The following is a 15,569-nucleotide window of genomic DNA, read 5'->3' on the forward strand; positions in this document are numbered from 1 at the left end:
TCTGAAGAAGTTGATTCAAGGTTATATAGTTTTATTCACAACTCTACAACAGTATTTGATTATTTGAGATTATCTTGCAGATATATTGCGACAGGATATCACAGAGTATCTGCGTGGGATAGTCACAAAATTGTCCTAATGATGTTTACCTGTATTTCTCTGAAAATGGCTCACATAAAAATTAGTTTAAATGACCTATGGGTAGCCTGAGTGGCTCAGCGGTTTAACGCCGCCTTTTGGCCCAGGTCACGATCCTGGAGACCCGGGATCAAGTCCACATCGGGCTCCCTGCACGGAGCCTGCTTCTCCCTCTGCCTGTTTCTCTACCTCTCTCTATCTGTTTCTCATGAATAAATAAATAAAATCTTTAAAAAAAATAAATAAATGACTTAAGGATCTTTGTCTGTAGTTCTCAGGGGAAATATATATTTTTTTTGGTTTTCCGATGTTCGTATCTGGTCCAAGCAAAAGACTTCATTAACTACGTTGGTACAGAGGAGTGGGGACTACAATTTTCATGTACTTACATAAAAAGTACAGATCCAAAGCCACCTATTCAGATTGGTATGTTCACTCACATATATGGATGATTCTACAATTTATTTAGAAGATTATGCATTACTAAAGTGTAGTGATAGCCAATTCTCCCTGCCTACCACATTTTTGTCTCCCCATCTCCACATTAAGGGAGAGTAGGCCAAACTCATTCATTCAACATACAGTCATTAAGTATAAGGCAGCTCTGTAAGATACGGAAAGGTTTTGGTAAGATAAACATCTTAAACTCAAGGCACAATGTACTCTTACATGGATTGTAATACAGGAGCCCAAACAAGTAATACATTGCTCAGATGTCCAGATAAAACGTAAGAGGAACAGAAGAAACTGAGATTACTTCTGCAAGGGCCAAAAGAGGAAGAGCCAACTGAGTTAGGCTTTCAAAGAGAAGCAGGATTTGTATATGCTGAGATCATGAGCCAAAGTTCAGGGTCAAACGTGGGAAAAAGATAAATAGCTCTGCCTAGAACTTCAGTGTATGTGGTGGAGAGAGATTGTGTGTGTAAGGTATGGAAAGAGATTTGGAGCCAGATTATGAGAAGTTAAGAACATCTTTTTTTTTTTTTAAGATTTTATTTATTTATTCATGAGAGACACAGACATACACAAAGAGAGGCAGAGACACAGGCAGAGGGAGAAGCACCCTCCATGCTGGAAGCCCAATGTGGGACTCAGTCCCGGGATCATGCCCTGAGTCAAAGGCAGACGCTCAACCTCTGAGCCACCCAGGTGTCCCAAGAACAGCATCTTAAGGAGCTGCCAACTTAAAAGATATACCAACATTTTAGAAAAGCGAACTCCAATGTAAAAACTATGCAACTTAATGCAATGATAGTAAATATATATACATATATATATGTATGTGTATATATTTATGTACCATCTAGGGGCTGGTTTTCCTTCAACAGTCTCTTTGTGGGTTAACTACAGTGCTACTTACTTCCAAAGAGACATGTTAGAGATGGGACCCAAGTAACACCCATGTATATGGTAGGACATTCCTACATCACTTGTATTCGTTTTGGTTAAAAATCATCAACTCAAAAAAAAAAAAATCATCAACTCACACACACACACAAAAGTTTAAATTCATGTAACTTTACATATCAGAGATAAATTTCAGTGCTAATCATGCAATGGAAGCAGAGATCATGCTGATCTATTAAGCTGAACCAAATGAAACTGCCAACATTGGACTATTCAACATAAAAACGCACAGCAATTTCATATGTTCCATCCTAACAGCAATAACTACATCGATGGCAGCTTAATCAGCACTTTGAGGCATCTTTCACCTCCTGTCACATGCTGGATGAGGACAGCTAAGCTGAACAAGAGATTTATTAATTGTGACACAAAGCTGTTTGCATGCTAAGTCATGTTCTGGTTTTTGGGCTCAAATGAAAAGAAAACTAGAAAGAAAGAAGAAGAAAAAAATACAAGAGAAGAGAAAGAATGGCAACAAAACAACAAAGAGAAAATATAAAGTGATCATGGGGGCAGTTGTCCTCTTTAAAAGAGAGGGAAAAATTGTGATTTTTAGGATTTTACCACTGTGAATATGGAAAACAGATATAATTTTTTTCTAGACATACAAATAAATGCGATTTGCATAGTTAAAAGACTCACTAACATAACATGAAATTGACATTTACTGAGTGCTTACTGTGTGCTATTAGGCACTTTACATACTTTTTCATTAAATATGAATAAGAATATTTCATTTACAAGATGAATAAGGTATGAAAATCCAATGTATGCCATGATGACTATAGTTTATAACACTCTATTGTATAACTGAAATTTGCTAATAGAGTAGAATTTGAATGTTCTCCATGGCCCCCCACCGCCAAAAAAGGGTAAATATGTGAGGTGATGGATGTGTTAACTAGATGGGGGAGGTGATTCACAATGTATATCAAATCTCACATCATCACACTGTACACTTTAAATGTCTCACAATTTTGTTAATTATATCTCAAAAAATCTGGGAAAATATGAATAAAACACGAGTTTGGTGGTTTCATACAATTTCTTAAAGGTGAGATTGTCACCCTCATGCAAGGGTATCACAGCTCTTAGAGACTAAATTAACAGCTGAAGTCAGTTCTGACTCCAAAGGCTATATTCTTCCTTCCTCATTCCAATGGCAATAATGCAATGAACTCTAGTATTATACAAGAAGTTTTTAATTTTAAAAATTTAAACATTTGTCATTTTAATTCAGAAGTTAACGCATCTCATGCTATATAATTTGTGTTACTGCTGAGCAAGGAAAATTTAGCACAAAAAGGAATGGGATAACCATTTTACATGCTGAGAAACACTAAGACACATTGTATTTCAAGCAAAAAATTTTTTTCTAAGGTAAGGTGAAATCCAATTATACAAACAGTTGAGGTTCTATCGTGTATCAACACTGTGAAGAAAGACCTATATAAAGGTACAGTCCCATAATTAATGATCTGTTTAGAGACAAAGGTAAAAGTGGTGAAGGTTCACCATTAATAAATGGAACTGGAAATACTCAAATACCCACCATTTTCACATGTACAGCAGAATCTTGATTAGGCATTTCTTGGTTATCCAATCTTCTGGATTTCCCCAGGTGATGTCACAGTAAAAGAGAGAGAAAAAAAGTACACGTGACGTATATATATTTCAGTCTGTTCCTGTAGGTTAATGACATAGTAAGGTGGTATTTCTGGTTTGACATAAATACGAAGGCACCTCTATTTCTTACCTAAGAAGCTCAGCAAAGATTTCCTCTCTGTCTTACAAAGTTTGGAGTTAAAAATTTTGTATGAAAAATTTGCGCTCCCCTATAGGAACTTTTCTTTTTAATAGTGTTTATTTTTTTAAAGATCATTTATTTATTCATAGAGACACACAGAGAGAGAGACAGACAGACAGACAGACAGACACAGGCAGAGAGAGAAGCAGGCTCCATGCAGGGAGCCTAACATGGGATTAGGTCTCCAGGATCATGCCCTGGGCTGAAGGTGGCACTAAACCGCTGAACCACCCAGGCTGCTCTGTCAGAACTTATAAAGTGTTGGGACACCTGGGTGGCTCAGTGGTTGAGCGTTTGCCTTCAGCTCAGGGTGTGATACCGGGATCTGGGATAGAGTCCTACATCGGGCTCCTTGCATGGAGCCTGCCTCTGTCTCTGCCTCTCTCTCTGTGTCTCTCATGAATAAATTTAAAAAAAAATTAAAAAAAAATACTTATATAGCATTGATAAGATTTAAGTAAAGAGTTAAAGTGAAGTTTGTAATTGTAAGAAAAAGCTTTATTTACAAGAATATTTTATCAACATTTTCTCTAAATAAAAGGATGAAGTCTGTGGGAAAATTATGTAACATTATTACTGAATCAATGAAGGAAGATATGAATAGAACATAGAGAGAAACATGATGCACATAAGCCAAGTTTAGTCTTCAATTTTCCCATATTAAACTCTAATTTTGTGAAATGATGTGACTTCTATCTGAGTTAGTATCTGAATCTAGCAGTGTCTGGCCCAAAATAAATACGTGATAGTTTTAATTAAACAATCATTTTATGGTTTGGGTGGGATTTAAACATATCAATTTGTTAAACCAAAAGAAGTAGTTAAAAAAAATATCTCAATAAAATAAAATCTCTTATCACTATTATTTTTTCTTTTCTTCTTTTTTTTTTTTACTATTCTTTTTTTTTCATTTTTGCAGTATTGATCTTATTGAAAATTACTTACTTTTGTTCCTCAATGACTTTACTTTTATTTTAGACTAGGTAAGTAAAATTTTTTAAGAAAAGCAGTTTTTAAAAAGGGCAACTTTATTGAAATGGAAAAACAACTTTTTCTTAAGAGTTGGACATTATAGGGGTGCCTGGGTGGCTCAGGTGGCTCAGGTCAGGATCTCAGGCTTGTGAGATCGAACCTTGCAACAGGCTCTGTGCTCAGTGTGGAGTTTGCTTAAGACTCTCTGTCCCTCCCCCTGCTCTCTCTCTCTCTCTCTCAAATAAATAATCTTAAAAAAAAAGTTGGACATTAGATCTATGTTCTTTATAATTAAAATGTATTATAGCAGATACATAAAATGTTCTCAAAATCTAAAATTCATTTCTCCCCTTGCATTTTAAATGCATAAAATGGGAAATGTCTTATAAAAAGGTATTCCTGTCCCTCCCCCACCCCGCCACTCAGAAAAGCTAAGTTAATGGTCTTATAATTGATGGCATCTTAGAGCTAAGTAAGCAGTACTTCCAAATAGTAAGATAACTCAATTTTTCACATCTAAAAAAAATAATCTAGTATCTACAGAAGTATTTATTTATCTATATACTCTATATAACTCATAAGTACTTTGATCACCACCCCTAAAACGTAATTGTAGTGGTGGTTTGAGGGTTAGTAGTATTATTTTTTATTTATTTTATTATTTTATTTTATTTTATATTTTATTTTATATTTTATTTATTTATTTATTTTTTATATAGGAGCCTCCGGCCCTTGGAGGCCATGCTGGGGGCGTGGCTAGTCTTTTATTTTATTTTTTTAAGATTTTATTTATTCATGAGAGACACAGAGAGGGAGAAGCAGGCCCCATGCAGGGCATGCAAGGATTCAATCCTCGGGACTCCAGGATCACACGCTGGGCTGAAGGCGGCGCTAAACCGCTGAGCCACAGGGGCTGCCCTGGTTAGTAGCCTTTTAGAGGATTGTAGTCAAATTAAAGTAACCCTTCCTTTTTGTCAATCCTTGATCTTGAACAAAGAAGATGCCATAGAAGTTGTTTATAAATCTGTTTCTTCAGGGCACCTAGGTGGCTCAGGGGTTGAGTATATCTGCTTTTGGCTCAGGTCCCACATTGGGGTCCCTGCAAGGAACCTGCTCCTCCCTCTGCCTGTGTCTCTGCCTCTCTCTGTGTCTCTCATGAATAAATAAATAAAATCTTTTAAAAACAAACAAACAAAAAAACCCATCTGTTTCTTCATTTACAGGAACCAAAGCATACAATATGCTTATGGTTTTCCTTTGATGTTTAATATCTGAACAGGGGTCTATATTTCTCAGAAAGCACTATTTAAATAAAACCATTTTGGGACGCCGGGGTGGCTCAGTGGTAGAGCATCTATCTGCCTTTGGCTCAGGTTGTGATCCCAGGGTCCTGGGATCGAGTCCCACATCTGGCTCCCCATGGGAAGCCTGCTTCTCCCTCTGCCTGTCTCTGCCTCTCTCTCTCTCTCTGTCTCTCATGAATAAATAAATAAAATCTTAAAAAAAATCAATCAATCAATCAAACCACTTTATCAGCTTGGAAAAGAGGAAGAAGAATGTGGAAAAGTACTATAGAGTTTGCAGAACATCTGAAAAGCCCAAAGAAAAACAATTCAAGCAGTGCAGAATACATTTTAATATCTGGGGATCTCAAATCTTCTTGTTACACAGAGCCAGGCAGCCTAATTCCTGTTCCCACCACCAACAAGTTTGGCTCATTTATGGTTATGAAGAAAAATAGAAAAGAGGGGAAAAAAATCCACCGTCAGTAAGTAAAAAAGTAACTTTCTCATAGTCTCTATGTGTTTTCTTTAAACGAAACACAAAAACAAAGAGTCATCAGAAATTTGATAATGGCAAATTTTAGGGCATTATTTTTGATAAACTAATAGTTCATGGATACTATGCAAATGTCAACTGAAGGTCTTTCATTCTTCCCAATCTTCACCGGCAATCTGACCAGAATGTATCCTTGTTCGGAGATAAAGTGATCACATAAAATGATACTGTTGTTCCAAAGCAAAAATCACCCCATTGTCTCTATCATTACAAAAGTGTCAGGAGTAAGGCATAAATGCCAGCATTCTGGCACTAATCTAAGGAAGACACTGAAAATTAGGGCAGGGTATTTTTAAACCAATAGACTTGTAAACCTATACTTGGTATATAATGTTCTGGCTCACTCTGCCAGCGGTCATCTGTTGCAGATGCTTCAGGAGAAGGGCTGTTGGAAACAACACATCAAGTGTAGAAGACACATTCAAAAATAGAAAATGCCAGCCTTGGAAGTATGAACCGTCTTCATAGGAAGTTTTGAAGTTTTAAAGTCTTTGGAATTTTTCATGTCGACTAGAAAGCGTGGAAATGGGAAAAGAATTACTGTGTGTGCTTTCACTATGAGGTTAAGTGTTCATTACACAGAATATGTAGGACAAAGCTAAAGACGGAAGCAAGAGGTAAGAACTTGACTGGAATAGCACAAAGTTGTTAACAGAAAAGTTTTAGCGATTGTGGTATCTATCTCCTTCTGAGATCATTAACTTAATCTTGAAAAGATATTAATCAAATCAATGACTTAAAATTTCTATGTCTACATGAAAAAACTTTACTTGCCTTTATCTGAATGCAAATTGAATATTTTTAAATATCCACCTGACTCTGTCTTATGTGAAAGTGAGAAAGATTATGTTCACCAATATCATTGGCTTAAAAAGTTGTGATTCTGCTTCAACTGTGATACTTGCAGAAACAGTTACACTACACAATAAGGTAATGAAATTTTGAATGGTAAACTGTATATTACTTACATAAGAAAAGGGCATGTATTACTATAATTTGGACAGGGTACCGGCAACAGTATTAAACTTCCAAATGAATCCATTTTTGTTGCATTTTTCCAGCAACTGTATTACTTGACCTAAGCTTATATTTTTAATAATGACACTTTCTTAGGGTGATTAGCACAAGAAAAATCAAACATAAATTTGTCATTTCAGTAGCATTGTAAATCAGTTTCTTGGAGCATTTAAATAATTCTCCCTAATTAGTCTTTCAAGGCAGCAGTGAGAAAAAACAAAAAACAAAACCCAAACTGAAAAGTGAAACTTTCTCAATACAGACGTAAGACAAAAATGAAACTGAATATTCTCAGGTCTTTCCTGAGCCTGTTGGGCCGAAGAAAAAAAGATAGGAAGGGAAGAGAAGGAGATAAAAGAGAGGAAAAATAGATTTCAAAGACTAGTTATTTAAAAATTGGCAATTTACACCACTTTTCTTAGGCAGTAAAACTTGGCTTCTTAGTCAGAATTTGATGGATACTTAAAAAAACACATGGTTTCAGAACTTAGAATTTATTCATATGTCCTCTCCACCCCCACTGTCCTAATATCTAATAGCATTTTTCAAGCTGAGTAAACCAAGACACATGGAAATTAAGTAATTTATACTGATTACACTTAGGGCACTCTGAGTTCTGTCCTTGAATTTGTCCTAGAACAACAGCACAGGTGGTAAGCAATATCTAGAGATGCAGGGCTTGGATATAGACTGCCAATAAAAACCAAATAAACTGCTTACAGAAATGGTCTGCAGCATTATCTAATTCTCCTGATTAAGAAAAAAAACTATAAAAAATAAGGTAAATTCAATTATTTAAATCTAAGCCACAACATTCTAGGGTTTTATAGTAATATATGTCTGAACCATAATTTTCTTTTTTTTTGAATCATAATTTTCAATGTACAATTTGTTAAACTTTAGAGACTATAATCCAGCTTTTATCAATTCATAAAACATATCATATAATCCTATTCCATAGTATCTTAGATAAAACACACACGCACAAAATAAAAATTAATTATTACTAGGCATTATATATGATTCCAAGGCATAATATATGGTTCCCAGTCCTAGGGACACAAATTTATGTGGCAATCAGCAAAACTGAGTCGCAGAGCAACTATATGAACAACAAAATTGGATCTTACAGTGTTTTTTTTTTTTCCTTTGAGATTTCTGAGGGTACATTGCTTTTTCTCAATATTTACATATGAAACAAGAAGCTCTTAAAATTAGATCCTTTAAACTGTAATTTCTAAGACCCAAGACACTGCAAAGTTTTACATATTCATATCTTTGTAAACTGTGAAGTTTTACATTATACTGCTTTATTCTATTTTTATTTCCTTAATTTGTATTTTTAAATGCCTAAAATTTCAACAAGATACTGAACCAAATAAGGGTCAGATAAAGAGAAGCCAGAGAAACTTCTTTGTTGACATGAGCTGTACACACTTACCCTGCAGGTAACCGGACGAGCTATGCCAGCGAAAGAAAATTCTTCCTGTCTGAGAAGCACTAATATAGCACAAGGTGCACCCGAGGGCGGTTCCAAAAGCCTTGGCTAAGCTCTATGCAAAAATGGTCTTGTGACGCATTACTACACAGTGCTTCATTATGCTCTGGGTGACACTTGCTAGCTCTGAGCTACTCACCGGCCAGTCTACAGAAAATGATCAATTGAAATAATGTGACAGTTCAGAGAAGGTAAATCTGTATTATTAGAGCTGGCAAACAGCTCTGCAAGAAAACTGGAACTTCCATATTAATACTTAAAATACTCCCCTTCCTCATCCTGTTTTTTGGCTGTCAGTGTACTTGTGGTATATGTATCTTTCTGTATGAATATTATATTTCAATACAAAGTAAAAAAAAAAAAGTAGGTTTTGTTTGCTAGGGGCTGGGGGGAGGGGAATGGGAGCCACTGCTCAATGGGGACACAGTTTCAGTTTGGAAAACGAAGAATTCTGGGGATGGATGGTGGTGATGGTTGCACAATGTCAGTGTACTCAATTCCACTGAATGGTACACTTAAAAACAGTTAAAATGGCAAATTTTATGTTGGTATATTATAGTCACAACTTTAAAAAAGGTTACCTCATTTAAGACACAGGAGAAAAGACATGATGCATCTAAGTGTGGTCACTAGAATGTTAAGAGCCTTTATTGATTTTAAGGTTTTTCTTCATATTGCCTACACTGTAAATTTTATTTGCTAAAAAAACCTGAATACAAACAATGAAAACTAAGTTTTAAGGTCAGAAGACTGAAAATGTTACTTTCCTGTTAGAAATAAAAACAGTGAAACTGTTGTGAAGAAAAATATTTTTAACTTTTAAAGAGAACCAGGCTTGCTTTTAACCCGAGTAGCAGGCTGGCAATATGCTAATACCATATGTCAGGGCCTGATAGTTAAGTTACGCTACGGGCTCTCTGGGAAGCTTTATCATTAGGAACACGAGGAGGCTATACTTACATAAATATTTATATCTGCCTTTTCTCTTTGCTCAAGAGAAATCAAACCCACATAGCATTTCAGTAGTCAAACTTTGTGAAGTAGCATACTCTGTTAAAAACAATGCAAAAAAATGTTTAAATGATTTTTTCAAAGGTCACTAACAAATTATCCAAACATGGTACCTACCAAAGGTTAAAAATTTGGCACTGCTGTCTTATTTTAATAAGATAAGAAGACTTAAAACAAAACATTCCTCTACCAAGAAAATCATTTATATTCTACTAATAGAGGCTCAAGGGCTACCAGGTGATCCTTTTTGAAAATACGCCTGTATTACGTATGAATACGATGACTTAACTGTCCTATAATATATTAACATAAGTAGCAATGATAAGAATTTTAAAGCTAGCACTTAGAAAGATGACTCAAGATAAATCATTCTTAACAACATAAAGAATGCTGGAGTCAGAGTTGTTTTTTGAAGAGCTATTTAGAAATATTATAAGCTTCAGAAATATACATTCCCTTTGACATATCAATTTTATGTCCTGAGAATACTAACTTAAGGAAATAAGGCAGTACACAAAGATTTAGTTGCAAAGATATATTCTATAGACCTTTTTTTTTTTTTTTGAGGCCCAGAGTGGTGCCCAACACAGAGCTCAAATTCATGACCCTGAGATCAAGACCTGAACTGAGATCAAGCAAGGGATGCTCAATTGATGGAGTCACCTAGGTGCCCCATAGACTGTAAGCAACCTAAATGCCCAATATCTAAATGTTCATTAATATGAGAGGTGAATATATTGTAGTATACACATAAAATACAAGATTATACAGTTCCCAAAAAGGATTATTATAAATAGCTAAAATTTATTGTACGTTTACTATGTGTTAGATACTTCTAAGCACTTGACATACCTCATCTCCTATAACACTCATAACCCCAGAAGGTATGTGCTATTATTGTCCTCATATTTCAGGTGAATAAATTAAAGCTGTAGCTGAGAAGTAGCAGAAATGTGTTCAAACTTTCTGACTTCAGAATCCATGCCTGTAAATCACTGGGCGGGGTCTATGAGATGGATATTTACAGATATACTCAGGATACATGATTTACTATTGAGTGAAAAAAGTTATGAGAGTATCAACAGCAAGAGTTCAATTTGGGGGGAAAATTCTTTATACAAGCATTGGAAAGTCTAAAATAGAATATATATAAGACAGTATCAGGGATCCCTGGGTGGCGCAGCGGTTTGGCGCCTGCCTTTGGCCCAGGGCGCGGTCCTGGAGACCCGGGATCGAGTCCCACGTCGGGCTCCCGGTGCATGGAGCTTGCTTCTCCTTCTGCCTGTGTCTCTGCCTCTCTCTCTCTGTAACTGTCATAGATAAGTGAATTTAAAAAAAAAAAAAAATAAAGGATCATGATTTGTTTCAACACATTCTGACTGCTATGACAGGTTTCCTTAATTTAAAAAAAAAAAAAGAAAAAAAAAAAAAGACAGTATCAGATGGGATTAAGGGGCTATTTTTATTATTTTATTTTTTGAAAGATTTTATTTATTTATTCATGAGAGACACAGAGAGAGAGAGAGAGGAAGAGACACAGGCAGAGGGAGAAGCAGGCTCCATGCGGGGAGCCCGATGTGGGACTCGATCCCGGGTCTCCAGGATCATGCCCTGGGCTGTAGGTAGCACTAAAACCACTGCGCCACCGCAGCTGCCCCTATTTTATTTTATTTTTTATTTCTGAGTTTTATAAAATGAGTTCCTTAGGAAACAGAAAATGGCTTATTACAAACATTACAGTAGTAGCATCAACCATGTCCATAATCAGAAAAGAAAGTTAAAAATAAAGTAAAACAACCAGAGTCAATCATGGGTGGGTAAATTGAAACAGTACTTCTAAAGTGGAGACAGAACAAGGAATTCAGCCAGTTGGCTCTATAACAAAACAAAATACAGCATGAAAAGAAACTTGGCTAGTATGTTATCAAGGGGGTGGAAGATGACTTTGGCTCTGTGGGTGTTCTGCTCTGCTAGCCCAAGGAGAGAAGAAAGGCAACAGGAGCATGGTTCCCTGCCTACAGGGAACTTCTCCCACAAGATCAGTTACACCCAGTGTGCATATGTGCTTGGGGTGGGATGGGATGCCTGGTGAGCAATCCTTTCAGGAGGGACCAACATTTTTCAAGCCCTTTTCTTACCCTCTCAGAATTCCAGAAGCATGCAATGGCCTTTTTATATACTGTGGGACCAAGGGCAGGCTGCCCTAAAATGGCTCACTTTAACATACAGATTATTTTGAGTTAAAAGCAATCAAGACCTAGCAGATTTAGGAAAAGCTATTTACCCTGACCCTCCCACCCCCCAAAAGTGCCTAAAAAGAATTTAGATAAAGGACCTGCTCCAGGAAGAGAGCTATCCCCATAGATAACTACATTATGCTATGAATTAGGTATAGTAGACAGAGAAGAACCTAGCAAGGCCTCTAATCAAAGCCCTCTCTTGGTCCCACCATTTCTAAGTGACCCAACATATATTTGTTTACCAAACACTCTTTTTCATTTTTCCTGAGGACTGCATTCCTTCCCTTTGAAGACCCAAACCCCTACACCCCCTTCTCCTTAGTTCAGAATGACATACATACCTCATTTTGCCTGATAGTCTTCAGAAATTCTATGTCTTTGTGGATTCCCTATATGTATGCTACTAAATTGGATTTTCTCCTGTTAATCTGTCTCATATCAATTTGATTCTTACTCTAGCTAGAAGGACCTTGAGGGGACAGGGTATTCTTAATCCCTGACAATACATTCTCTTTATTCAGTAAAGCTTTATGAGAAAGAGAATACTTCTCTTATTTATTGATAAGGAACCTAAGGTCTGGAAAAGTTACTACTAATGTGACTATTCTCGTTATATCATGCTGTTTCTAAGCAATGATATACACATAACTTACATGATAGGGCTAGAGATGTCTGTGAATAAGAATAATGTTTTGAGGGGTGCCTGGGTGGCTCAGTCGGTTAAACGACTACCTTGGGCTCAGGTTGTGTTCCCATGGGCCTGGTATCGAGCCCTATGTCCAGCTCCCTGCTCAGCAGGGGAGTCTGCTTTTCTCTTACTCCCTGTTTCACCCACCTCCTGCTCATGTTTTCTCCCTCTCTCTCAAATAAATAAATAAAATATTTAAAAAGAAAAAGAATAATGTTTTGAAACGATGCCACGAAAAAAGAACAAGGACACAAATACAAAGTATGGAGTAAAAGAAAATGAATTTTGTTTCAAATAGCTCTAAGATATTGTGTTCTGTTTTTGAAAGGGAATATAGAAGATTTAGAAGTTGTAAAGAGGCTCTTTTAGCAGCACAATGAACTGTGATCTCTGGAATCAATGACTGGCCCTTGTCCTGAGTGTCTTTACTCTTCCTCATGGAAACAGAAATCACTCATAAAGCTCTGAAAGGAAACTCTATACCTGCAACTGACACACCAAAGAGCAGGGAACTTACCATACAGGACTCAAATCTTTGGAACATTTTTCTCCCCTTTTAACACTGTAACTAGGTGTCTTTATCAGTGGAGAAAGAGATAGCCATTGGTACTTCTGAGTAACCAGCTACAACTATTTAGATAGTTTATTCAATCAACTTGAAAAGCTAAAAATGATCACTTCGTATTTTGCCATTAAAAAGTTTCTCAAAAATTTGAAATGAAAAAAAAAAAAAACGAACAAAAAGCCCGTTAAAAATCAAATCTACCCAGTTTATTTTTTTACAGATGGCATTTTTGTTTTAAAGATTTTATCCATTTATTCATGAGAGACACACAGAGAGAGAAAGAGAAAGGCAGAGGCACAGGCAGAGGGAGAAGCAGGCTCCATGCAGGGAGCCTGACCTGGGACTCTAACCTGGGTCTCCAGGATCAGACCCTGGGCTGAAGGCGGTGCCAAACCGCTGAGCCACCAGGGCTGCCCTAGAATATATTTTTAAACTTCAATCTGAACTTGACTGACACCTAGGAAATTATTCCAAACAAAACAATAAAATCACATAAGGAAGCCCATTCAGTAGTAGGTGAAATGCAATACTCTCTCTATAGACTCTTGCAAAACTTGTTCCTGCTAATTGCTGTAATTGCTGTATGATATATACACCAGGTGATTCTTTTAAACATGCAAAACATCCATTTAAACATCTGACTTCCCTTAAAACTTCTCTAAAGAAGGCAACAGTCCGCTAACTTCAACACTGTGACTGTCCAGAATTGAAGCAGATGCTACCAAGGTTTGTATTTTTAATTTTTAAGTTTATTTTTTAAATTCATGTTCAATTAGCTAACATGTAGTACATCATCAGTTTCAAATTAGGTTCAGTAATTAATCAGTTGCATATAACACCCAGTGCTCATCACATCATACGGCCTCCTTAATACTCATCACCCAGTTATCCTATCCTCCCACCCACTGCCCCTCCAGCAACTGTTTCCTATAGTTATATGAATATGATTTTATTTTATTTATTTTTTAAATAATTTTTTAAAAAGATTTTATTTATTTATTCATGAGAGACACAGAGAGAGAGGGCAGAGACACAGGCAGAAGGAGAAGCAGGCTCCATGCAGGGAGCCCGAAGTGGGACTCGATCCCCGGCCTCCAAGATCACACCCTGGGCTGAAAGCAGTGCTAAACCGCTGAGCCACCCAGGCTGCCCTATGAATATGATTTTAAATGTTTAGGAGCAAAAATAGAGATGGAACAATGATTATTACATTTTGGGGAAATGAACAGGAAACAAAGATTTTCTGTAAGTTCTTATTTAAAATCATTCTAAAAACCTATCCTATTAGGTGATTACTAGTGAAGTTGATTGCTGCATTTATGAATTTGTACACAAATATGCAAATTGAGGAAAACCTATGATTCTAATCTAAATGAATTTCTTTAAAAACTCTGCAACAATCTAGGATTAATTTAATTTTCAGAAACCCAAATTAGGTTCTTCAAAATAGTTTATATCTTTTTAACTTAAAAAGTAATAAATTCAGGGGATCCCTGGGTGGCTCAGCAGTTTTAGCGTGCCTGCCTTTGGCCCAGGGCGTGATCCTGGAGGCCTGGAATCAAGTCCCGCATTGGGCTTCCTGCATGGAGTCTGCTTCTCCCTCTGCCTGTGACTCTGTCTGTCTGTCTGTCTGTCTCTCTCTCTCTCTCTCTCTCTCTGTCTGTCTTAAATAAATAAATAAATAAAATCTTAAAAAAAAAGAAAAAGTAATAAATTCTGTAGTTTAAACTCCTTTAGAGGAAATGATATTTATGTTGCAGTAGGTAGGTCAAGTTCAAGAAACCTGGGTATAATACAATACCATAAAGAGAATATTTCCTAGCTCTCCTCTCAAATGCACTATGTTCTAATATTTCAAGGTGCTTAGCACTGAAATCGTTGTTTCCATTTTATTATATCTGGACCTCTATGCCCAAAATGGAATAAGAAAAACTTTGTTTTAGTTTTGGACTCCTTCCATATCACACAGTTGGTATTCTGTTTTTGAAAAGAAATAGTATTGTTTAGGATCGCTACTTTGGTATGGGTCACATTAAAAATGGCAAAAATGGTTATGCTATTTAAACTTTTATTATTGGTGTATTATAGCCAATACCTCTAAATAGAGAGTACAAAGACTTAACTTACTATCTTCTTTTTGCTATGCCAGATAAACTCATTTTAAAAATAATAAGGTAAGAAAATGAAGAAGTAAGTTATTTGGAAAGAGATTCAAGTTCATAAATGAACAACTTGTAGTGAAGAATTACTTGAAATTATATGTAGGATGAGTGAGTGATAACTTGAATTTTAAAAGTATGTAAATAGAAGAAACCTTTGTATGTTAAACCAAAGCACTTAATTTAACCTATACAAAGTCTTGGTAACATATATTATGTCCAACAATG

General features: G+C 36.2%; 1 protein-coding gene and 1 long non-coding RNA gene across 4 annotated transcripts in view; one reads left to right on the forward strand and one right to left on the reverse strand.

Annotated features, from left to right (window-relative positions):
- Positions 1-15,569, reverse strand: part of NT5C3A (5'-nucleotidase, cytosolic IIIA) — a 53,682-nt gene that overhangs the window by 14,471 nt on the left and 23,642 nt on the right. The window contains exons 1-2 of one of the 3 annotated variants that reach the window (XM_041728010.1): positions 8,622-8,706; positions 3,098-3,152 (exon numbers count right to left, since the gene is read on the reverse strand). The exons of 1 other annotated variant lie outside the window; for it this stretch is intronic. In XM_041728010.1, the coding sequence (XP_041583944.1) occupies positions 3,098-3,133 (36 nt within the window). In that variant the 5' untranslated portion in view covers positions 3,134-3,152; positions 8,622-8,706. Of the gene's footprint in view, positions 1-3,097; positions 3,153-8,621; positions 8,707-15,569 lie in introns of those variants that run through there. One more of the 3 variants, XM_041728011.1, reaches the window with a different exon arrangement.
- On the forward strand, positions 5,772-9,028 carry LOC121474864. Its single transcript, XR_005983562.1, has 2 exons — positions 5,772-6,780; positions 8,629-9,028. It is a non-coding gene; the product is annotated as an uncharacterized LOC121474864 (long non-coding RNA).

This window comes from Vulpes lagopus, chromosome 13 (assembly GCF_018345385.1).
Source record: "Vulpes lagopus strain Blue_001 chromosome 13, ASM1834538v1, whole genome shotgun sequence".
Lineage (NCBI taxonomy): Eukaryota > Metazoa > Chordata > Mammalia > Carnivora > Canidae > Vulpes > Vulpes lagopus.